Source organism: Saccoglossus kowalevskii, chromosome 16, assembly GCF_978046115.1.
Source record: "Saccoglossus kowalevskii chromosome 16, keSacKowa6.1, whole genome shotgun sequence".
NCBI classification, from domain to species: domain Eukaryota; kingdom Metazoa; phylum Hemichordata; class Enteropneusta; family Harrimaniidae; genus Saccoglossus; species Saccoglossus kowalevskii.
Genome location: NC_140656.1, coordinates 12,055,819 through 12,082,836, shown reverse-complemented (window position 1 = coordinate 12,082,836; position 27,018 = coordinate 12,055,819). Strand labels below are relative to the sequence as shown.

At 33.4% G+C, this 27,018-nt stretch overlaps 1 protein-coding gene across 11 annotated transcripts; it reads left to right on the top strand.

Annotated features, from left to right (window-relative positions):
• Window positions 1-26,576, top strand: LOC100372392 (uncharacterized). Of its 11 annotated transcripts, none has more exons than XM_085491045.1 (15): window positions 1-240; window positions 2,697-2,868; window positions 5,462-5,476; window positions 5,984-6,156; window positions 6,482-6,589; window positions 7,859-8,002; window positions 8,279-8,446; window positions 10,121-10,236; window positions 11,499-11,577; window positions 12,719-12,814; window positions 13,424-13,666; window positions 14,403-14,488; window positions 22,140-22,170; window positions 22,811-22,837; window positions 25,276-25,404. In XM_085491045.1, exons 1-15 carry the CDS (start codon window positions 76-78, stop codon window positions 25,276-25,278), a joined length of 1,626 nt encoding a protein of 541 aa, XP_085347171.1. In that variant the 5' UTR covers window positions 1-75; the 3' UTR covers window positions 25,279-25,404. The 11 variants fall into 11 exon arrangements, 10 of the variants coding, with proteins under 10 accessions (XP_085347171.1, XP_085347172.1, XP_085347176.1 ...); XM_085491046.1 differs by lacking the exon at window positions 22,140-22,170 and adding an exon at window positions 18,439-18,457; XM_085491050.1 differs by lacking the exon at window positions 22,811-22,837 and adding an exon at window positions 18,439-18,457 and having other exon boundaries at window positions 25,276-25,354.
• The last annotated feature ends 442 nt before the right edge of the window (window positions 26,577-27,018 follow it).

Sequence of the window (27,018 nt, the reverse complement as noted above, 5' to 3'; positions counted from 1 at the left end):
TGTAAATGAAGACCATAGCAACTCCCCAAAATACACAACGCCATCTTGGAAGTGATCATATTCGAGCTCGGCAAAATGGGCCGAGAACAGACTCCGACTTCAGAAGAAGCTCTTTCCCGGGCCGCATCAAGACTGGACGCCGAAAAAGATGAAAAATCACATAGTCGGAGAGGCAGTGCCCTTGGTAGTCGAGCACCAAGTCGTGCTAAAAGTCGTGGTAGTCTCACCGAAAACAAAAAGGTTGGCACAAATTTATTTATAATATAATTTTGTTAAATCAGCAGACTGTCAGTTAATGTTGAAGCATGCTTGAAGTAAACGTTTTCAATTTTGTCAATCAAAATAGATATTTGTTAAGACTGTAGTTTCAAAAATAATAACGAACAAGTATGATAATTGTTAAATATAAACAGAAGTCGAACTTTAAAAAAAACTATTGCTACAGCTGATTTGTTTTCTAGCCATCAAAACAACAACAACAACAGCATCATCACAATTCTTTTTCCACTCCCTGAATTACCGCGACCAGTGAATTTTCATATAAGTTGGACTGTAGTGTTAAAATTGTTGAGCTATAAAACACATTAGATTTGCTTGCTGTTAATAATTGAAAATGAATTGGATACGGTTGAGTGCTCTTTCCGACAATCAGAATATGCTGCCTTGACTATCCTTCACTTCGGAATAACCATGAATACATGACACGGTCCCTCCATTTGTGCAGTAATCGTTTTTCCCGTTTTAGAAAATAATAAAGCATTCAAATTAAAAAAAAAGGCTTAAATAATCGACTCGTTTTTTAAATAGTGGCTATTTTTCTGTTTCTTGAATGAATTTAGATATGCATTATTCACCTATAAATCTGCTGCTATGAAGCTCAAAAATGTTAGAAAATATACTGAATGATGAATAAAATGTTCCCCTTTTGAATGATATCACTATGCCGATTTGAAGTCTTAAAAGTGGAATTGCCCTACCACTTCCAATATGCCAGTTTTATCTAGGCAACAATTCAGATGACTGCAGTGAGTATGTATAGTATAAATGCTATTTGTGGCAAAAAAAATTATGTGGAATTTCCGTTCATCCTAAGGGATGGTGGAATACTGTGCGAGGAGTAATGTAATTTAATTAGCACACGCCTGTATGCTTTTGAGCATTGCACGTTTCCCCTTTTCTATGTTATAGAATAATTTTAGAGTATATATCCACAGGTTGTTATAATACCAGTGACTGCATTGGGGGTCAGTCACTCCTCGCAATATAAATGAGTAATATATTTCTGAAACCTCTTCGCTTCAGTGCTTCAGGCAGTATATGTATAGTTTTTATTAATTACCGGTACATATTGTTTTCTACAAGGTCCATTAGTTTTAGTTTTTTATCTTCATTATCACTTTTCACAGTACAATGAATGTATGTAACACTTCACTAATGAAGTGACTAATGAGTGAATACTATGACATTACATTAAGAGGTGTGACAAGCAGTTAGACTGTCTCTGTTCTAATCTATGTACAAGCACATGTACTAACAAGTAGAATGTGTCATTGGTTAGCATGATCATGGCACCAGTGTTCCCTCTAAGCCGATAATAATATTAATAATAATAATTTCATTTATTACACCATAATGAAAGTTAACAAATCATTTTGGGCTGTTATGTAATAAAATTTTTAAAATAACAGTAATATGACATGCCACCGACACACAAAGATTTTCACAACCATTTGTGCTAATTCGTTTGCACATTTTATAAACTTTGCTAAACACTACAGGTGAACAAATTGTTGTAGGAATGTTGAATAATTTTGACAGTTAAAAAGAAAAATCGCAAAATGAATACATAAGTATTTCAACATTGAAAAATGACCAGCTGCCTCATAATAAATATTTCACTTTATTTTTATTTTTGCTTTTTTGCTCTTGTATTTTTTTATTCATGACTTCTATGGAATACTTTATTTTCGCTGGAATTAATTTTCGCTGAAAAGGCTTTTTGGGCGTTTTGTATAGAATTTATTTTCACTGATTTTTGATGAGTTTAATGTGAAATATAAGAAAAAAAGTATATTCGCTGGATTTTATTTTCACGGAATCTTCCCTTCAGCGAAAATAGCGAAAATAAATTCCAAGCGAAAATAAAGTATTCTACAGTATTTGTTATTTCAAGAGCATCCTTTATTGTACTTTTCAAGTAAATATGATTACGATAAAATTATTATAAATAATACAAACAAAATAATGAAATCAGGGGCCACAACATCTTTATTTGTGCCTCCAGTCACATACAATTTTATTTTTTTCTTGAAAAATGACCTCCCCAGCTCTCAACAAGGAGACTCACCTTGATATTTGGGGATTCCATTTTGATCTATAAAAATACAAAATCAGTCCTGTTAGACCCAATTGCATTTCAAAAACTTGTACAGTTAATGCAGATTAAATTTTTAATGGAGGAAAAAAAATATACCTAGTTTATTCACATCTACATATTGTGTTGAATTTAATAGCAATCTTATTAAAAACAAAACACGCGGTCGTTTTTGGTCATATTTTTTTACCTGCACAGTATATATCACGTACATCAAATAGTGTATGGTTTTATAACTGAGTCACTGATGCTCAGCATTTTTAATCCGACATATTGACAAGACCTACCAATGTGATGAAAATACCCAATTGTATTCCAATAGACAATCAGCAGACCAAGCAGTCGAACCGGTTCTGGCAAGAGGCCTGATAGCAAAATTTCCAGTCGATCTGAGAAAGAGAATATTGAAAGCGACGATGACACAAGGACGAGAGCTACATCAGAACAGGACATACTGAGTGAAAACGGCTGGGACACGGACCTTGAAGTTGAAGGTATATATAAATTAAAAATGATGAAAAATTAAATGTATTTCATATGTTCTGAATATGGCATCAATTATCTTTTTAAAAATAAGTGATCAGTTGATTATATTTGGTGTAATAGTTTTTTTTTCAATATTTTGGCAAAAAACCGACATGAAACAAATCACTTTTTGGCTTAGATAGTTGTGGTTTTGGTTAACTATTTTCACATTTTGTGTATGTAACCCATATGTGTTTATAGATATAACCAGCTTTCTTATGACACTGACAAATGGAATTTGTTTTTCTTGAAAAGTTCTTGACTTTTTTTTTTATTTAGGAAAGTTGCAATCATCTAAGTGGTTTGAAAAAAAGGAAACACACTTTGAAGGATGTCTGAAACATTCTGACATTCAATAAAACAGTTATTAAAACTGAACAAGCAGTGTTTTGGCATCTTTGGAAATTGTTTTTAGATGACAATTTCAAATTCAGCGGCAAGAACAAGCAAAATATCCAGTGGCTGTTACTCATCTTTAATGACTTCTCATCGTATACCATTTCATTTTCAACACAATAGCTGAACCGCAGCATTGTCTTCTGTGCATGTTATATAGGGACAATAGCGATCATTGTCATGGAGAATTCTTCCCCTCGCACACGAATTTTCACTCTATTTATGATGCATGTTCAGTGTTTATGTGCATGTTATTATAGGAGACTCTCAATTGTTGACCTCGTATTGATTGGTATTGTTGCGCCTTATTGTTCACTGGAACTTCAACGTACACGTACATAGACACATGACAAACACAATGCCTGGTGTGTAAACAACTACTAACAAATAATCTCAATGTCCCAAATAAACACCGTCTTTTTTTACTCCTTCTGTCTGCCACCAATGTCAACTGGTGTATTTTGTCCCAAGTTCTTCAAGTTGCAGTATCTATTTAGAAGTTTTCTATCTTGTATTTGCTTATACTGCATGTAGTGTTGACCTTGTACGTGTAACTATGGATGATTGTTAGTTGATCATGTCCAATCAGCAGTCAGTTTACTCTGTGGATGAGAAAAACTAAACAATTATATGAAAATAGTGATAAATTGCGACAACTTCCTCATTAATTATGCAAGACAAAACTGTGATATTATGAGTGATCAGCATGCATGTGTTTTGACACAGTTGCATAGCAACTAGCAAAAACATAATATATATCAATGGTTACAGTATGCAAAAATTGTCAGCACTGTTAGCAAAGTATTCCAAAATATCCAAGCACTCAAGTATAGCTTTCATAATTATGTGTTATTAATATAAAAACCAATAACTGAAACAATACCGGTAATATGCAAAGAAGTGAGATGTTCTTAGGTAAATGACAAATGTGAGTCTGTAGTCAAAATAAGTCATTGTAATCAACCAGCATGCAGTTTGATGTGCATGTAGGTGCGCTCCATTACAGATGTGTTTCAAATAGAGCAAATGTGGTATATTGTATATATTGTGCGATGTGAAATAGTTTAGCGAGAATTTCACGCGCACAATGACGGTGTCGGTCTGATGAAGTTTTGTAGAAAGCATGCAATTCTGCCAAAAAATAAGATGGACATTCAAAAAAAATATACCAGTATAATGCAAGTTTTTTGTTAGAATAATTTAGATGCAATCAGAAATTCAAAATTCAGATAAATACAGTACTCTTGAAGAATATATACCCCATAAACTTCTGTGTGACTACTATCGCTAAAATAAAGTACAGTCAAATGATAGCTATGACGTGAAAAATTGTAATGCCTAAGTTAATGCAAATTGCAGCAAATAAACTACATTCCATTTTCAACGATTTTGACGATTGTTTTGACTTCCAATTTGATTGTTTGAAATATATGTGTTCATGGATTCATAAAGATACACATTCATTCGGAATTACTGCGATTTCTCAAATATTTTCCACAATTCACAAATTATTTGTACCATTATATATTTCATGTACTAGTCCCAATAAAGATCACAATAAACCTTAGGAATGTTTTTAGAATTCAAGCTTAATTTCATAGAACTATGCAATTAATGATAAACTTCACATCTTAGTCAATGTTCCATCATGTATTTTACTTAATAGTTATTTCAAACACTGGCGAACTGCTTATGCTGCTACTACAGTCAAACCTGTGTTAGTCACTGCACCTCTATATAAAAACACCAGCCTATAGTGACCACCTTTTCAGCAATATTTTTTCAGATTCACATTTAATAGCCTTCTGCTTATAAAACAAGTTTGAATTCCCTTGAGTTAAACTTATTTGATTTTGATTATCTCAAATACCTTCAAATTATTTTCCAGTCAAATATTATATCAAACGTATCAGTTGTGGATCCATAAAAAAATAATAATCTAACCTTCATCCGTGTAAAAGACCACCTCTCTATGAAAAACCATTGTAATGAAGTTTCTTGGGTGGTCGCTATACACAGGTTTGACTGTATATTGACAAGTACAAATGCTTATATTAACATCCACATTGCAGCCATGTGATTCATCATAGCTTGATGTAATAGAAGAAACGCAATCACTTTAATATTATTTTACTATCTGCTATTTTTTATTTGGCTCCCTTGCAGGAACCTCTAGGAGAAGTAAGACTTTTAGAAATTATATTTTTTTAAACATTTTTTAAAATCACTCTGTGTGCTGTGCATGCTTTTGTTAAACATCTACTCTTATTGTGCTTGTTTCTGGGAATGTTTAATATATTTAACGTGGTAATCTTTTCTTTGAACAGATTGGATACTTTACCTCCCCGGCCTTCCCTGTAACTTGGTATGACCCATACAGTCTTGCATGAATGGGCCAAACTACTTTACATGGATTTGGGGGGAGGCTAGGTAATTTTTTTTCCGGGTACACACTTTAATCTAATGTTTTAGCACTATACATGATCATGGAAATGCTTATGTCACTTTGTTTTTCAGTAATTTTAGTGTTTCTGACTTTTTGTGTATTTTTGATTCTCAATATTATTAAACATTTTTGTTGTTCATATCTTTTTTTGATCATTTTTTAAGCACTCCACACATATTTTTATATGGATAATACTAGTAGATTAGCTTTATTTCATTGCTTTTGTCGGTTTACCCGTACAGAAACCAAGGAATCATATGATGCATCTGGTAGAACGACGTATAAAGAAGCATGTAAGATGAATGGTGTTGTTCCTGTCTCATACTTCCTGAGGCATATTGTAGATTCTGAGCTTACTATGAAACATCATGGTCTTGGTCCTGCTGGAGCTAGAGCTATAGCCATAACTCTTGTTGTAAGTTAAAATTCCTATAGTTTGGTGTAGCGGAGGTCGATGAACGGCGTACTGTCTGAGGTGGGAATGGCGAAATTCATAATGATTAGAACAGAATCAGCGAACTTCTTTGTGTGGAGTCCGGTCACGTTCTGGTGGCAGCCATGTTTGTTTTTATTATTAGAGGATGCTTACACGCGTAATCATTCCATATTTGGAATTCATATTTCCTAATATGGTAGGATGAACATACCCCGTAAAATACCGCAAAATTACGGCACGCTGTAACTTATGGCGTTACGGTGACAGATGTATAATAATGATATATAATGCTATTTATCTTTAGGCAAATACTACTATTTTAAAATTGAATCTTGCTGACAATTGGTTGGATTCAGAAGGTGGGCAGGCAGTGGCTGATATGCTAAAGGAGAACTGTTATATAGCTGAATTAGTAAGTCAACATTTAATATAAGTCATGTAACTTAAAGGAACATCTTGTTTTGTTGTTCACAAATTTTACATTGTTTGAAGTAATGTAGACCCTTCAGGTTCTTGCTCACTTGTGGTGAGAAAATAAAGTTAAATTCGAAGGGACATGGAAGCCTGCTTCTAACCTTTTCATCGCCAGACCTTCTCGCCCAAATTTGTCTGCACTTTTTTAGCTCAGCTGTCGACTTTGTCGAAGGGAGCTTATCATATGAGTGATTGTCCGTCGTCGTTCGTGTCAATGTTTTACTTTTTCGACTTCTTCTTGAAAACTACAAGCCTGAATGCTTTGATACTTGGTGTACCGGTATATGTACCTTGGGTAGACCTCTCTCAGATTTGTTCATTTCATGATGATATCTTCAAATCCCTAATTTTGGTGAATATTTTTGTCATTTTTGGTAAAAAGTGATATTTTCAACTTCTTGTTAAAAACCGCAAGTCCAATTGCTTTGATATTACATATATGTGTACTACTTGTGGATCTCTCTCAGATTTGTTCATTTTGTAATGATATCTCCAATTCTCTAATTTTGGTGAATATTTTTGTCATTTTTGGTAAAAAGTGATATTTTCGACTTTTAAAACTGCAAGTCCAATTGCTTTGATATTACATATATGAGTACTACATGTGGACCTCTCTCAGATTTGTTCATTTTGTAATGATATCTTTAATTCTCTAATTTTGGTAAATATTTCTGTCATTTTTGGTAAAAAGTGATATTTTCGACTTCTTATTAAAAACCGCAAGTCCAATTGCTTTGATACTATACATATTGTTCATTTTCTAATGATATCTTCTGTTTTTTTATTGAAATGTGCATTGCTAACAGCGGAGCTATCTCAGCCGACTGGCTGCTTGTTTTTATATTCTTTAATATTTCTGGAAATACACTGTAATTTTGGAGCCAACAGACAAAATTTGAGTCAATTTTCATTTTTTATCAACAAATTTGACTATTTTTGTTATAATCTTCTGAAGGAAAATGAGGACTATAAACAGGACTACATGTATTTTGTGAATTTGTAATAAAAAGAGGGAATTGGTGGTGAAAAGGTTAATAGAGTGCAGGAAAGCATAGAGATGTGCCCATCAAAACCCAAGTACGGTAGTTTTGACTTGATTCAGTGCCCCTTTTACGGACAAATAATATTTTAACTCCATTAAAGTAGGCATTTTCATGCACTAGTCCTTAATCATATACAAAGTTTAATTGTTTCTTTCTGTTTGCAGGATCTTTCAGACAATCGTTTGAGTGATGACGGTGCTAAAGCTATGGCTGACATGTTGAAAGAGAATGTTAATCTACACAGTGTTACACTGGCTGGTAATGGTTTTGGTGATAAGAGTGCTGAAGGCTTTGCTGAAGTTATATTGGTACAGCATTTCCATGTTTTATTTTAGGCGTTGCACACCATCAATTCTTAAAACTATATTTGTTCTTCTTCGATATTCAAATTCTATTGTCAACCATGCCATTGTCAATGTTTCTCACTTTTTTAACAAAATATTTAACAATATCCTATATTATGGTGGCTCTGTTTGATCTAATGTGTAAAGGAAATGTAGTTGTAATGTAATTACTAGTATCACTACATGTATATGCATATATGCTTTCCATGTAATTTTATGATCAAACGCTTTAAATTTCAGCAAAACAGCAAACTAGAGAACATGAACCTGAGCCGAAACAGTTTCAGTGAAGCAGCCGGACTGTTGCTGGGACCAGCCATTTCTGAAAACATCACCATCCGACAACTTGATTTAAGCTGGAACCATATACGAAGGAAAGGGGCTGTGGCATTAGCTAAGGGCATTGGAGTAAGTTGCTGACCGGTAGAGCTGTGGACAATTTTACTGTTTCTTTATATCCCACTGTATACTTTCCTGCATCAGATTCTTGCTGAGTTCAAAGCTTTATGATTATATATCCACTTCATAATAGAGTCTGTTAACTGGTGTATAAAGCATGTTATATTTAATACATCCACTGCCAACGACAATTTCTATCAGCAAATATATCTCATAATATAAAACAGTTTTTAGAATTTCAGTTAAGATTTTTTTTTTTAAAGTTGCACTCTGAAATTATTTTTGAAGTTTTACTGGGGTCTTGGGACTGTGATGTGAAATATTTTATGATATTGACTTCCTCCAATTTCAGTACGTCCGAATTCTGCTTTCTTTGATTGTTTGTTTAAATTTTTGTTGTCAGTGTTCTTGAATAGTGTCTCAGTGTATGTGGATTCACAGAGATTCGCATATTTTGAATTACTGTGGCCCGTAGTTATTTAAATAAGGGGTGAATGCTCATTTTCTCATAATTCGTTTTCATTCAGGTCATCAAATATATCACATAAAAGTCCCTAGACACAATAAAGTTATAGGAATGGTCTCAGAGTGTAACTTCAAAACTTTAAATTATAAAAAAAAAATAATTATCCAGATATTAATTGAAACAACCTTGACATTGGATGGATTAAATGCAGAGGGAAATTTCATCCAGAAAACCATTTCTTCTTACTGTAGGTATAAGACATCTCTAATAAATGCTTTCATGTTAAGAAAACACCATTTTCTCTCAGATATAATTACCATACAACAGTCATTTTAAGACCCAGTAATGATCTTTACATTTCTATAAGCCATACTGTTACTCATTCTGTCTGGCTCAAATGTAATAACTAGATATATTTTCAAATGACAGAAAGTACGATCCACAGCTTGTTCAGCAGTGTACTCTTTTCCTTCATACTAGTGACACACAGATTTATGAATATTTTGAGTACATGTGCTTTAGTATTAATTTTATATAAACCAATGTTCATATCTCATGTGCTTGATTCATAGACTTTGAGGACTATGGTTGGGTTGATCATGGTTAGCAACCATGGATTGATTCAGCTATGGGAAGTTTTGTGCATTTAAAATTAAAATATTGTTTTAAAGAATAACATTTCAAAGCATTACAAATCTTACTTTTTTTTATCAAAACTTCTAAAATTTCTTTGTATGGTTGCTGATTTGCCATATTTCTTTTCATCAGTTTAAACAAAACCTAACTTCTAAAAATGCAAAATACCCTAAAATCCAAACTTAAAAATCATAATAATCATAATTTTGGATAATACTTTCAAAAAAGGACACTTGCATAAGAACAACTGTTCTATTAGAGCAATTACTGAGTTACTAGTAGTCAACTTGCCAGTCATTTACTATTGAAAAGTAAAATTATTTGGAAAAATTTAACTTAAACTGTATTTGTATTTCTTCAAATTAAAGGACAGTCGTCGTTCCGCGTCCTGTTTGATATGGGACTCATAGTGACGTATACAACGCATGTAAAATACATTATTTATTTACATGAAATTCGAACATGCGCTGAGCGACAACCACCACACTTTAAAGTGTTCACTTGTCACATTTGTTGGTTATTATATAAACTATGTTGACAATGACTGTTAATGGCGTCATGATTTTTTTTCTTTTTCTAAGAGCAATATTGGTTTGCGGAAGGTAGATTTATCCTGGAATGGTCTTGGCAATGAAGGTGCATTGGCCATTGGGGAAGCCTTGAAAATGAATAACTCACTTGAAGAACTAGACTTAACGTAAGACTAGTGTATCCACTTGTGTGTCCATTATAGCCTTACTTGTTTTATTCATGTGTTAATTAACAAGACACCTTACCAATGCACTGCACATCTTGTATATTCAAGATCTACCATGCCTGACGTGTTCATTCCCAAACATACTCCTAGCATGTGAACTTGACTAGAACTATCATGATCCCCTGTGATTCCGTGAATTCAGTTTTCGTCTGATATTGACTATTTATTGTTTAATTTCAACACTGAAACTGATTTAAACTAAACTTGTGAATTTGTTTTCATGGATGTCTCGATGCTTGTCTTGGTTTTATAATTCAGTCTGTTTGAAGTGTAACTGCAGTATTTTGGCTTTCTTGGAAGCATATAGCAATGTCTGTTTAAAGATGCAATATAGACAAAAACATATAATTTGTCAATACTCCATACTTCAGACCAAATTGTTAGTTGAAAAATTAAAAAAAAGCTAATAGGCATGTGCAGTATTGAAACGATATTGTATGCACATGCATATTAGTGAATTGCATTGTTTCATTGTTGAACAAAAAACCCTGATTTGCACTTCAAGAACAGGGTTCACATCATGATAAATCAGAATTCAATGTATTACTTAACATTGCTCAAGCAAGAATATTAATAATGACATGTTCTCGTCCATATTGTAACTATAATGGGGCAAATCTGGTAAGCAAATTTACACTTTGGATAGTTAATGTCAAATGCATATTAACAAACACTCAACAAAGGCTGTCACATTTTGATCTACCGGTATATTTAACCACAACTTTTAATCTGCAGATTTATCCTTTTGTCACAACACTTATGCGTATTACTGTGGATAAATACCATATTCAGTTTATAAACCAAGACATTTGAACGTTGTTTGCTCAATTTGGTATGAAATTTGTTGACGTTATTACAAAAACAGTGCAAATTATTAATATTCTGATGGAATTTCATTCTTTTTCAAAGGAAGTTCTTGCTTTTCAGCGTGTACATGTCTGACAAAATAATTATCAGCACACCTAACTTTGAATGTCTTTTATAAACCCTAGACTTATACATGTATTAAGCAAACAATATTTCTTTTTCGCATGTGAAGACACGGTAAACAACAGTGTTCTTGTATACACAGTTTTATACACTGTTTTGGATCCTGTTTACATATATTATAATCACTGTTGTAGATATACTCCTCACAGTGGTGCTGTTATTTAATACTAGACTCTATAAAACCTATAATCACCATTTTTATGCTATCATAGGAATAACAGAATATCTCCCGAGGGAGCTGTACTTTTAGCAAAAGGACTTGCAGTAAATGAGACGTTAAGAGTGTTGAAGGTAAATTCTAGTACCGATAGATAACATTCTAATCTCAGTACAATGTAGTGTGCCTTCTTACAGGACTGACTTTGTAAAGATATTGAGTCACAATAGAATTCAAAAATTTAAGTTGGGTCAGCCAGGTGACTGCTAGGGAGAGAGAGAGAGGTCTTCAAGAATACTGTAAAATACTTTATTTTTGCTTGGAATTAATTTTCGCTATTTTCGCTGAAGGAATGATTCAGTGAAAATAAAATCCAGCGAATACCTTTTTTTCCTATATTTTACATTCAACTCGTCAAAAATCAGTGAAAATAAATTCCATACAAAACAGCCAAAAAGTCTTTCCAGTGAAAATTAATTCCAGCTAAAGTATTTTACAGTAGATACAAAATTTCTGATTTCCTTTGTTTTTACACATATTTCGTCTAGAAAAATTGAATATCATGTTGTTACAATGCATACCTGTAGTAAGATGTCAGATGTTTTTAAAGATTACTATATCAATGTATGATTTTCTGTTGCATCATTGTTACACCATGGAATGAGCATAACTAGTTGCAACATGAAAAAGTTCTGTACATCAGTGACACGTCTAAAGAGCGCTCTGATACAATGTATTTAGACAAATATTTTCGTTTTTTAACTCCACTGTCATTTGAGTTGCTCTGGCAGGTAGAGCATTATGAGTAGTTTGTCCATCCATCTTACATTGTCCGCTGTTGCAATTTTTACATCTTCCAAAGCATCAGTGACTTTGATAACAGGCACCTCGGGTGATTCTTTCTCGTATTCACATCCATATAGTGTTGATATCCATCATTAACAATCAATTATTGAATTTGGTTTTGTATTTTGATCTTAATGCTTCCATGTTTACAGAACTGTCTCTTTGTGGAGAGTTATTGAGTTTCATGAATAGTACTAAAACAACAGAGCTATTTTGATTAGCATATGATTATTCAATAACACATTGCCATACCGCTATGCAAATTAGTTTCTACATTGTCAACAGCATGGTTGTTAAAGTGCTAACTGTAATTAATCCAGCAGATTTTGTATCAGTACACCATCCATCACCCATATACTCATGTAACGTTGTATCAAATTTATGTAAATCTTGACAGAATTAGTTACAAATGTTTGGTTTCATTGGCAGGTCGGTAAGAATCCCATGCAAACTGCTGGTTGCTATGGCATCGTGAAAGCAGTTAAAGAAAACGCAAACACAGCAATAGAACAACTAGATTTTTCAGTAAGTATAACCAGAGTGTTGCTTCAATAGACCAAAATGAAATAATTCCTGTTTTCTACCTTGGTATTGTAAACTAAATGAAAATATGTACAGGTACTCACCAGATATTTCCTATATTTGTGTTTTCTAGCCAGTGCATTGTGGGAGAGTATAATGATGACATTATATCTCAATAGACATTGGGAATCGTATTTTGTTCAGTTCATATCATGTTTTCTGTCATGATTAGTTACTAAATGAAGTGAAAATCCATTATTGCAAGATTTTGGACTCTCATTTCTCCATAATAATCACTTACTGTAAACATATTAATGTTCACTGGAGATTTAATTCACTATGTTATTATGATATTATGAGCGTACTTACTGGGCTATAATTAAATAGATATTTCATTGATTTCATTGAAACAATTTATTGTATGATAATTTTACCTGCTCACATGCATTTTAAATTGAGGATTTCACTTTTTCAGGGAAATAATGAAATTAAAATTCAGAGAATTAGTAATTAATGAGTTTACAATACTTATATTTCACTATGTAGAAAGTATTAATGTTTTAATCTGTGTTCAAAATTTGATGAATTTATGTTTTTTGTTTTTTTTTGCAGGACATTCAAGTGAACAAGGACTTTGATGAGCTATTCATGCAATTGAAAGAAGTGCGTCCCGATATCAAAGTTAAACATGGTGGCTCCGAAGAGGAGAAAAAGAAGAAAGCAAAAGTTAATCCCATGCAGAAACTGCAGAAATATATACAGAAGAACAACCTGAGACTGGTGGATTTCTTTAACAAGTTTGACAAGGATGGCAGTATGAGCGTGTCATATGAAGAATTTAGGGAAGGCCTTGAGGTATGGAGGAATAGATTATTTTCTGTTCACTGTAAGATCCAGTATTATCTGTGAAATCGAACGTAAAAACAGGACAAACAAAGATCATAGCTCTTAATTGACGTGAAACATGTCATGGGAGTTGGAAAGCACAGGAATATTTTTGGTGTATTTCCACGATTAATGATGTGCTACCGGTAAGGGTATCTCAATGCAATATTCTACTCCCAAAGACTGACATTTTAGCATTGAGCTATAAAAAAAGCAAATTGAATTTTAAAATCAAATCGTTTGATTTTTGCTGCAGGTATGCAGTTCGCACCTTTCACATGGTATCTCGCAGTGAACGGAAAAAGATTGTCACTTATTTAACTCTAAAATGTTTTTTAGCATAATGATTATAGTTATAAATATTTTTGATTTTGTGAGAATGAGATCATATGTACATTACTGTGATTTGCAGTCAAGGTTAATAGCATTATTACCAAAAACATATTTCCAGTATTTACTCTATTAATTGAGTATGCACTTATGTAAATGGCAGAGCTGTATCTATAGTCATAAATAGGTTATATTTTAATAATTCAGTATTCAATAAATGCAACATGTGCTTTTTTTGGAGATGAGCTACTAGGCCTTATATATCGTGGCATGTACATGTACATTTATTACTACAAATTTAAGATTTATTCAATAATTCTAATTTTTACTCTAATAATTATTACAATCAACAAATGACATTCTGCTATCTTCTCAGGAAACTGGTATTGATATGTCAGGTGAAGAAGTAGAAATGTTAATTGCTGAACTTGACAGGGATGGAGATGGTGACATCAACTACAGGTATGTATCAGGTTCACATATCACTACTTATACTGGTGAGGGTTTAAGGAGTACCGTAACACATTAAACCAAGTCTCGTTCATTTTCAGATTCTAACAAGTTTTTTCTCAGCAGCCCAAGATGTTTTTAGTTTTCAGGAGGATTCATCTCTTTCCTGAAACTGAGAAACCAGTAATACTCATAGACTGGAGAGAAGTAATCGTAGTTTTTTACGATATTAACAATCTATGAGTATATCATGGATGGGGTGAGAAGGATCCAAATATCGATAAACGTAGTAACTGCACAAATATAAGTAATTTAAGTTATAACATGCTTTCATCATCTTTTCACATTTGTATGTATGCAAATACAAAAATGCTGTAATTCAGAATTTAGAACTATTTGCTGAGATTATTATTATGATTGGACAAAAATCACTGCCAGTAAAGCCAAATAATATTTCTTTGAAAGATGCAGACCTTACAACGTTTTTTTTTCAACATCTGAGAACCCAAAACAAATTTTGTTTCCTTAGATCAATAAAAGAAGTTCCTAGGGTGTTTGAAAAATTATGTTATGATGTGGTTGTAATTCACAAGTTAATTTAACGATATTGAGGTCTCGTTAATACAACGAATTAAAGATGGTGAATAGCATTGAAAATATGTAGTACACATTGTAAACACTTATTATAAAGTCCTATTCTTATTCACAGAAATTACTAAAATTGAATAAATGTGTAATTTATGATTAATGTAATTGAACGGAACAGTAAACCGCTTTTTTGACAAAATTTTGTGAAAATCGCTATGAGCTTGTGTCTTTAGAACCCAAGTTTATAACGCTACGAAATTTCATAATTTTTACCGACTTGCAAAATTCACAAAAGTTTGTCTCAAGATTTAAGTGGTTTAGGCATAATGTTTTGACTGTCGACAATAGACCGTAAGATACGAATGATCACCGAAATCTCATTAAGAGTACCTTCACCGTTTTCCCGATCGAGGTCTCATCTATGTATCGATGTAAACCGGTATTTAGAACACAGGATACAAGTGAAAGGAACATAGTAGCCAGGTGGCTCTTTCGCTCTCAATGAGATATCTGTAGCCATTCACGTCTAAGGTCAATTATATTGCATTCCTGCATGACATAGATTCACTATGTAAATGACTTCACTAGCCAATCACATAAGTCATATTCACCATCCCATAATGTCTTCACTTTTTTTTTTTTAGCCAAATGCAATTGCATCCCAGTGTGTTAGCTAGCTTCACGGTGTAGACACATTACTCCTGCAACATCCCACAATGCAATGCAATTTCATTCCTGTGTGATAGCTTTTACTTTGTAGGCACCTCACCAGTCAATTGCATTATCCCATGTTTTCCCACAATGCAATGGCATCCCTGTGTGATAAATTTCATTTGCCACTCTCAACATCCTGTAATATTATATGGCACCGTAATTTTCATGGCCCTTGTAATAGACATTTTTTTTCACTTGAATACAATCACATTACATCACCACCATCATACATTGCATGTTGCATGTCTTGAAGCTTTCTACCTGCTTGTCCACTATTGAAATTCTGATGCTTGTCAGCAGTCTGTACCATATTTACTGATTTACAAAACTACATTGGGACACACCTTTCATAACACTATTTTAAAGTTTAATAATTGAAAAGGTGACTAGATCAATTATGTAAAATGACTAGATCTTTTTTCATGTGACTACGTCATTTATGTCAGGTGACTAGATCATTTATGTCAGGTGACTAGATCAATTATGTAAAATGACTAGATCTTTTGTCACATGACTATGTCATTTGTCAGGTGACTATGTCATTTATGTCAGGTGACTAGATCATTTGTCAGGTGACTAGATGGATTTATGTCATGTTAAAACAGCAACAGCAAAATCAAAATTTGTATTTTCTAATCACTCGTCAGAAAATTTGGTATGACTGCATATTTGCATCCAAGCTCATACTTGTAACAGAGAAAACATGATATAACTGCATGCTTGCATTTTGGCTTTTTGTGTGCATCTTATTGCATAATTAAGGGACGACGTCTAAAGATCGATGTTGGATAAAAAACTTATTTCCTTTAGTTTGGGGGTGGGGGGTTTTGACCTCAAAAAGTTTCCATCCTACAAAAAGATTTTATTTTTTAATGAAGTCAAAAAATCTTGGAGTATTTGTAGTTCTATCCAATCATGGACAGAAATAACCGAAAAGGGAAAAAAAACAGAAAATTGGTTTGGTTCGAGTGTAAATCTGTGCGTCAAATGAGGTGCATTTGTAAACTCTTTTTACACCCACCCGACAACCAACTGCTATGCCATACTACTGTCCGATTATCATGACCAATATTTATCAATTAAGTTTCAGTGGGGGGTAGGGGGGGGGGGGTTTGGAAAAAAACTAAAGGAATTAAGTTTTTTATCCGACATCGATCTTTTGACGTTGTCCCTAACATAGTTGGCTTCATGATGGTAAGAAAACTTCTTCTAGGTTATCAGGGAAATTAGAAGTAGTTGTGGTGTTGGACTGTCAAAGTTCTGGTAAAATAATAACTTACTGCTACTCATGTCATCATGCCTAATTATTAACAGACCATTCTATTTTACTGGTAGTAATCTAATTCTTTTCCCATATAGCTCAATGGTGCAGCCTTTGTTCATAACACTTATGCGCATACTTATATAATTCCTGCCATGCTGTAACTTTAAGGCATATATACATATTAACATAACTATCATCTTTCATCAACAGAAATTTCCACTTACAATTATTGGTGCAAATTTTGTCATTTTTCTAGAAGTTGAACAATATAATTTATAAAATAGTGACTGATTTTGCACTAATTTCTGGACTGAGAATGTCTGGTAGTTGATTGTTCTAACTTCAATGTTTACTTATTACATTACTGCATCTTCAATAGCTGGAAAGCTGTGTTGTCTACATTTCTATACAAAACACAGAAATATGATCCATCTTAAAAATATTTATTTGGATTTCAAGTAGTAAGTCAAAGTCAAATATGGCAGTTCAACTGTTCATCCATCAGACTGTGTTTGTTACGATTGCGTCAGTTGAATAATATTAAATCATTGTTCAAAAAAAATCAACCGTCCTGTTCTTTGGTCTTGATCTGGGACACCTATAAGTGCTCTCTGATGAACTTTCTCAGCCTTGAATCTATCATTTTACTTTCTGTCTGAACGAATAGTTATTGCTAATAATTTGTCTTTTGCAATTAACTCTGTGACTTGACATGTTTTGTACTTGATTAGTTTCTAAAATTTGACATCACAGCTTTTCACAAATGTTACAAACATATCATTGCTCATATCAACGCTATAATTTCACAGTCTTCAACATCCCTCCTTCTCCCACTGTTTATGTGTCACCTTTTATCTGCCTCTATCTGCTTCCAAAGCAAGCATTCTGAGCATTCACATTGACATTCAACAAACACAGATTTTACAGTGAGAGGAAATCTCAAATTTCGCACAGATTTGTCATTCTCAATTTGGCTAACCACCCTAGCTACTGAAGCTGTTTTCTATTTCGAGAAACAGAACCTACCGGGTATCCCTATACGCATTGGAAAATGCAAAAATGTGCATCAATTCGTCAGTTGGAGAAATATTATTGCAAATTGATTCTAATAATTTTGATAACATCTAGCACACTGACAAATTTATAAACCAAATTTTATGTTTGAGTATCTTCTCCCCAATATCATGAATGAAAAGAACTAAATGACACACATCTTTCATCATCTTACTGACATCAATATATTACATCATGTCTATTTCATTGTCCATTATTTTTCTATTTTTTTTTGTCCTGATTCTCAATATAGTCCACCGTTATCAAGTACTAATTGTGTGTTATTTTTATGTTAATTTCTCCTTTCTACCCCCTTATAATAACGTGCACGACGCTACAACAGACTTATTACACTGCGGTTGGTATGTATAGCAATCCCACCTTCCCCTGATTAGATGGACACTCATAGTAGTAGTACGCTTAGATACCATTGCACAATGTTATATATCTTTTACACTCCAATAAGCTTAAAAGTGGTGGGTTGCTAAATGGTGTTTTTATCTCAAGCATAGTTTGAAATGTCAGTCCTGCAGCTGAATTGGTGATTGCCGAACCTGAGGGCATTATCATTATCCATATTGCCCTGTAACTTATAAAATATTCATTTGCATATATTGGTATCGATATTATCATAGTCTCCAGGATAAAGACCACAAATTTGTGTTGATCCTGAGGGCATTATCATCAAAATGCTGCTCTGTGAGTCGTACATCATTTGCATAATGCTATTAATTTTGGTTAAAACCCCCAGGGCGATATCCAGAATAATGACCTCAGGTTGCTTTCTATCCAGTGTATAATATTGATGTTTACAGTAGAGTAGTATATTGCATGTGACTGCTGCTAGATTTCAATAATGCATGTTAGAGCACTTAGTACATATAGTTGTGTGTAAAAGTAATATGTATATATACATGTAATGGTGTTTTTAGGGGTAAGTATCGATATCAACTAATTGGTCCATGGTTGTGCTGATATACCATTACATGATAACAATATGTGTAATATATATTTAAATGCTGTTGGTGCTTGTTTGATGCAAACACAAAAGTTGCATGTATTAAAAGACAGTGGTCGTCGTACCGCATTGTGTTCAATATTATATCCCATGCGATGTACTCAACGCATGAGAAATATATTATTTACTCGAAATTTGAACCCAAGCTGTACGGCGATCACTGCTTTTCAATTTATTTAACTTGTCTGAACCAATCCAGGAATAATTAAAAACTTTTGAAACAAAACTGAAAAAGTTGAAACAGTCGTGGTTCTTCAAGTGATACCAATTTCAGAAATTTTGTTTTCTTAGTGTATGTCATTCCTGGATTGGCCAGTTTTGATGCATTTTTTTTTTTAAATGATGTTGATGCTCATTAATACACTTCTTACACAAACAAATAACTAAATCAATATCATTACTGTAGTAATGATATTGTAGACTAACTTTAATTAGACATACATGTATTTTAGAGAATAATCATCCCCTATGCTGAAAAGAACATAAAACTATTGACAATAAAGCACGAAATGTCAGCACCGGTAAAATGATTTTTTTTTCCTTACAGAGGTGATGTAAGTTAGGGCAATCTCCACAGTACTATATAATCAGTACTCCCAGTATATAATCACTAGTTTTGTGGGTACATGGGAGAGTAAACTTAATTAATATTAAGATGTCACGCATAGGGGGTTTCAATGGAATCTTGGTGTAGCGAAGCATTGGTATCGCACATAGGGGTTTTTAATGGGATCTTTTGTAGCAAAGCATCGGTATCGCACAGAGGGTTTTTGTAGCAAACATAGGGGGTTTCAGTGGGATCTTGGTGAAGCAAATTATTGTTGTTGCACATAGGGGGTTTCAATGGAATCTCGGTGTAGCAAAACATGAATGTTGAACATAAGGGATTTCAGTGGGATCTTGGTGTAGTACATCATTGATTGAGAACACTGGGGGTTTCCATGGGATCTTGGTGTACCAAAGCATTGATTAGGTACATTGGGGGTTTCCATGGGATCTTGGTGTACCAACGCATTGATTAGGTACATTGGGGGTTTCCATGGGATCTTGGTGTACCAAAGCATTGATTGGGTTCATTGGGGGTTTCCATGGAATCTTGGTGTACCAAAGCATTAATTGGGTACATTGGGAGTTTCCATGGGATCTTGGTGTACCAAAGCATTGATTAGCTACATTGGGGGTTTCCATGGGATCTTGGTGTTGTAAATCATTGATTGGGTACATTGGGGGTTTCCATGAGATCTTGGTGTAGTAAATCATTGTTTGGGTACATTGGGGGTTTCCATGGGATCTTGGTGTACCAAAGCATCGATGTTGTAGTCTTTGGGCATATAGGTCATTTCACCTCCACAATTGAGATACCATACACACCATGTAGTTTTATTGACACACACATATGCATGTACATGTAGCATCATTTGCCAAACCCTTATATTGAGAAATGTTGTCTTGACAGAAATCATCCCCTTATTCTTCTTATTATAAAAATGTAAAATCACTGATGTTAAAATATGTTGTAATCATCGCATTCTTTTCAGCCCATTTTATAGTCTTTTTATTTTTGATGTTACCGTATTTTCTGAAGTACTGCTCTGCCGAAAAAAGTACAAGTTGCAACTTTTAATCTTAACTCATTCATTCATTTGCTACTGATAGACGAAATAACGGTAGCCATATCTTGCATGTAATCTATATAATCTGTAATTACCCTTGACTTGCACATGTAGTGATTACCGTATAATTGCATGCTATCTTTCTGTTACAGAATGATATATATTAGGAACAAAATAAATCCCAGAGACTTTGTAATGGCAAGTGTTTTTTTGAAATTCAAACCAAAATGCTAGTATAAAAAGTGAATTTGATTTGTAGGTTTACAGCAATTTAGGTGCACATTTTGTTCTATTTCGTATCATTCCATCTAATATGGTGGCCTGAAAATATTGAAGCAGTCATTTTCACACCTACTGTTGAGATTGATTTTGTGCCTATTTTTCAAAAATTTTTAATCTCAAGAATAAATAAAAAATGCAGCAAATATTGACCAACATATGATCAGTTATAAAATATTTTTCATACAGTACAGACAAAAACAGAAAAAAAAACCAAAGATCTGATCACCAGAGTTAAACTCACAGTGATACATTAAACTTCATCACCTTGCTGTTACAAAGTCTAGTCTATTCCTGTGCATGTTCCTCACTGAAAGTACCGTAGAATATATTGCATCCTTTCAATTCGCACACCAGTAGTAGTATGACCAGGACAACGTAACCTTCGAATATGCTGCGTCTTCAGAACATTTCATCCTGGTTATCCTATATAGTAACTTATCACGTTCCCTTTTCTTTCCTTCCATTTTCCAAATCAGTGAAATTTTTTTATGTTATGGCAGCCAGGTAAGGTAGTCTGTGCTGTGACATCTGTAATTTTCTCCTATAACCAGTTATGTCTGTTATAAAAACTAACAATATATAAGCACAGGTTTTGAGTTATTGGTGGGTATATCCGGTATAACTAGGTTTGAGTTGGATAATAAATGCACACATTCACACAGCTCTACGCACACTTGGGAATCATTCTACATTTGTAGTGTCGTCACTCTTATGGTGTTCGTGTGAAGGTTTCCACACACTTGGGGTAAACTCGCTTTTAAAATGTTTTTTGTCAAGACAGTGTTTCATTATTAATGTTGACATTTTATCATACATACATACATCCATCCATTTATCATGTGTTTCTTGCCTCAATAATACTTCGAAGGAGATGGGAACTGACAGGGATTCACTCTTCAGAATAGATGTATGGACCATATAACATGATCATATCTTCATTGAGACATTGAATCATTATCATTGTATGCCTTGCCTCATTGTGTCTTGCTGTATTTATCTTGTGTGTGGCCATAGCATGTTGGTCAATACCTTTATCTCATGTTTTTTTGTGTGTGTTTCACTGCTATCGTTTTTTGCATGCTGATCTGATCTCATCTTTATGTATCTCTCACTTCATCATGCCAATTTCAGTGAATTATACCTGGGCTATGTCAAGGAAAAGGTGGGTGCAAACAAATCACTAACCTAAGGGGTTCACAGCATTTATTTTTTCACTGAGCCTAAATGGCCTTTAGTGACAAAAATTACCAACTTGTGGATAGACTGTGAATACCCCAGCACCTAGGGAAATCGCAATGAAAGCTTTACTAACCTAAGGGGTCCTTACACTAATTAATAAATCACCTTTAGGTACACCATTAATTACTGTATGTTCAAACCACCTATAATTGATGAGCTAATATCTACAAAGCATGTATGCTATAAGGTTTAAAAATGGCGGCTCAACATGATTTCGCCTGTTGCATCAACTCTGTTGTTTTCTGAACATCAAAGTTTATACATTTTGGTGTAAAAGCAGACATGTTGCATTTTCTGAACTAGGGAATTTATCAGTAGACAAAAAAAAAAATAATTGAAATGTTTAAATGTAGCATGTCTATGAATACTGTAATGTGAAGCAGTGTTGGTGCATTTAGAATGGTGAACAGGTGCCAATGCCATCATTCACGTCACGTGTGGATAAATGCACTTATACTGTTTAAAGTCCGTCACCACTCCAGCCAAAAACCGCACACACCTTACAAATGTCAAAACCGCACTACTAACGTCACATTTCTTTTTTTCCCCTTAATCACATCCAGGCTGCTTACAACAACAAGCCTGATAAGGCATGTCGTGTTTATCTTTTTCCCTCCTTTACCTTCTGTACCTCTTATAAGATCCAAACTCCTTTTCCCTTAATTTCCTGTAAACATATTGGGTAAACTGTAAATACAATGAACACCATTGGACGTGGTGTTCCGCAGAATATATATAAAACCTCCAGTGTAGATGTGACTTATTACAATGCTTTTAAAATCCAGTTTAACAAATTTTAATTTTTATGCTTGTAATTTCCTGTCTGTATATTAATTGGTGGCTAAGCATTGTTGCTATAGATGCCAGTAATTGTACCTATACCTATGTAACAGTAATAGTGGTGTAATATATCCTAAATACGTTAATGTATAGTAGTGAACCCCTAGCACACTAGTTTTAAATTCCCAGGTTAACTGCCGTTGTTGCAGCTGCTTATTTGTGTAAAAAACGTGATATGTTGCAGTGAAGCTTTGTTAAATTTAATGTAGTGTATTGATGATGTGAATGGCGTATTGGTCTTGAAGATGTCCTAACAACCTGCTAATTAAGTATCGATCCATACTTTAAAGTTCTATCAAACATGCAAAATGATTCGCAATGCATAATTTGTTCATGTCGTGTACAAAATATATGCTGTCATGTGATGAAATGTTTTAAACCAGCTGAAGTAACAACTGGGTAAGAAGTGGGGGACAACCATACTAATGACAACTTAGGGAGTCTAAGACACCAGCCTATCTAGCTTGGTGGCTATAGACAACGGATAAATATTGAATACATATTGACTGATCATGAGATCGATAGCATATATCTATTTATCTCAAGGGATTTTGAGTAACCCACAATGCAGTGTTAATTTCCATAGCCTACGGACATAAGTTGCGCTCCGAGTGACTCAAAATGATGAGGGATAAATAAATGTACTTTATTGCCTAGATAATAACAGTCAATATGTGTTTTATAGCACGCCGCATTCATGCGCACACAAGCAATGATACACGCTAGTCAGATAAATACAAATTATTTAAAAAGTTTGATTGAAAACACGCAAAGCAACATGCGTTTCCAATATGTGTAATATTAATATGCGCATATATTTAAGAAAATCTTGTATCAATATAGTCAACTACAGCAATCGATTTCATGTAAACCTGTGTAGAAACTGTGGATGTATAAACATGGCTTATTCAGAGATATGGACAAAAATGCAAAATATGGAAACTCATAATCTACTTTTTAAAATGCCACCGTTTTGGAAAATCTTGTCAACGCATTCACAACACATCACTGGTTGGTAGTTGAAAGTACTATCTTCCTGCACGAGATATTGCAAAAATGTTTATTTCCATGTGACTGCGTATTGTCCATTCACTGCACAAAATTCGAATGCTGTGCAATATAACATCTTCATCCCCCAGAAGTTATTGACAATAACTACTAGATGCTTTAGCAAAAATATATTAATTTGATTTATTAATATTGATATAAAATCATTAAGAAAAACCATGCTACATATTGTTTGCTTTTGTGAAATCATTTTTCGAATCTAAATAAAAAAAATTAAAATTAAGAAAGTACATGTACATACAAAAGTGGATCTTTTATACTTTGCTGATGGAAAATGTGTATAATAAAAATAAACTTGGTTGGCCGACAGTGTTCATGTTTCCTCGCTGCCATAATTCATGATTTCATGCTTAGTTATCAGCTGTGTAGTAATCATTCTTAGTAGATTAAATTTGTGCTTAGTATCATTTATTAAAAAAAAAATGTCTTTGACCATCAATATGACCATGACAGCAAATGCCAATATGCTATTCCCATCTCCAATGCAACTAATATTCCTCATTACTTATTGGAAATCCATGTATAAATAATATTTCCCAATTAACCCCCTAGCTTGGTGTTTTTAATGTGTTGTAATCCTCTAGCTCTGTGGTGATTATCAATAGCAGAGGTTGGACATCATGTTAAAATTGTCAGGCTATGTAATTTGTAAAAGTTGATGAATTCCTTCTTTGGTGACATTTGGAGATTAGAACTTTTATGGTTTACAAATTGAAATAAAAAAAACAGTGATTTGCCTTTCTCGGCTCTATATTTTATGTGATATTAGTGATCATTTGGATTTTTGAAAAATATTCATGAATTGACTTTGAACTTCTTGAATGCCATAAAAGTTAAAGATTTTGACACAAATTTTGTTTTAAATTTTGGTACCGAGTATACATAAATTCTGATTTTTGAAAAATATGAAAATACTCATGTAGGTTTGTTTTGTAAATAATTACAAAAGTATACAATGGCGTTCAAAGGGTTAATTAACTCTTTACAATATTGGGAGAAGTGCAGTAAATTGAAAATGACACAAAAATAGGAAAAATACAGTCACCTCTGAGTATGGGGGAATATGACCAAACAAAGCTATAATGACTCAGTTTTCTCATTTTTTTTCTCCCTACATTAGTGAATTGGTAATGACAACATCTGAATATACACAGAAGGTCAGGAAAGAAAAGCTACTGCTGGCAGAAGCTATACAATCAATGGAAACGTGATTTTAGCTAAAAATAGCTATAACATGGAATACCCCCCCCCCCCCCCCCCCATGTATAACTTGCCTATACATACCACGGTGCCTAAAGTTTATTTATTCACATGAACAAAGTGGTGCCGCAGACTATCTTTTGTGCCATATGTTTTGGTGCAACATCTTAGTGTTTTACCTTAAGATGCCTGATTACCAAAAGAATAGCTTGCCAGATCATGGTGATTTTGAATTGCTTACAGACTATGTGAAGTCTATGTATATGTACGAATTACATAACCACTGAACTTTCAGTGAGAATTCATTCGTTTCGTATATATTTCTCGCCATAGTTTATTCAGTGTTACCCTGTTTGAATGGTTAATATATATTATTGGCAATGTTTTATTATTTAAACATTTATTTATTTACATAGTGTTGATTTACACAGTTCATAACACTTTGATTTTGTTAACAGTTCTGTTGTTTGAATATTTTAGAGTTTTTCTATTAAATTTTCACATCACTTCCTGTTACATGATTTAATAAATGTGACATCACAAAACGAAACATAGAAACTAATCCTTATAAATGTTTTCCACAATTTAATTTAGTCCAACTGTATTTAAAAAAAAATAATCATGTTTTTACATCAATAAGCCTTCAAAAGAAGTTTTATTTCTGCTATTGAGATGTGCTGTGAACTATCTTATCTTCTTTCATGAAATTCTTTTGTTTCCATTTAAAAAAAAAAATGTGCACTGACCATTTTTTTTTCCGATCCCAACTAAATAATAGTATTTTTAGAATTGTTAACACCCTATAACTATATACTGTTCTTATTTGAATTAAGATCTATTCATTTCAGCTCTTAAAATGTAAACCATGGACAAGTGCTTTTTTTTGAGTGAGTGAAAATTTCGCTTGGCTCCTACAACAGTGTTGGTGAATTCCACGAAATTCTGCAGTCAAAATTGAGCACTTTACAGTAACTTTACAATTTTTCTGTCCCAAAAAAAGCTAGAATTTCCTGGAAAGTCAATTTTACCATTACATGTAAAAATAGACACTTTTTAATTTTATGCATTCCAACAAAAAATTCATTTTGTGTTAGTTATTTTCTGTATATATTAGAAGAATTCATGAAATGTATTTTTCAAAACAATGTTTTATTTTGTGCTGCCGTAATTGACAATTTTTTTTTTTTTAAGTGTGACAATAAAAAAATTATATATTGTGAATGTCTTGTTGGTACTCTCGACTCCAGTGATTAATATTTGATTGAAAAAAAAAATATTTTGCTGAAAGTCCGTTTGGTTGATTTTACCTTTTCCTGGAGTGTATGTCTAAATTTCAATAACCTAACTTGAAACATTAAAAGTATACCGGTAGCATGTTATCATGCCTGGGAGACATTTTGTCCTACTCTCAATCATTTTCAATATGCGGCTCATAGCGACGTACACAATGCGGGTAAAATACTTTTTTTGTTTACGTGAAATTTGAACATGTTCTGCGTGACAACCACTGCCTTTTAAGGGGTTAAGTTTTAACAGATTTTTGTAGTTACATGTTGGCAAAATATTCTACCATATGGTTTGCATTCCAGGTATATTTATGGCTCTGTTTACAAACATTGTTGCACCAAGATTGATCATATTTGGATTGGACATAAAATTTAAA

Coding starts and splice junctions, on each gene's coding strand:
- LOC100372392 (XM_085491043.1), top strand. CDS start 76: ATGGGCCGAGAACAGACTCCGACTTCAGAAGAAGCTCTTTCCCGGGCC. Junction 6,157..6,481: donor CTATAGCCATAACTCTTGTT/GTAAGTTAAAAT, acceptor ATTTATCTTTAG/GCAAATACTACTATTTTAAA. Junction 14,489..25,275: donor GATGGTGACATCAACTACAG/GTATGTATCAGG, acceptor TCCCTACATTAG/TGAATTGGTAATGACAACAT.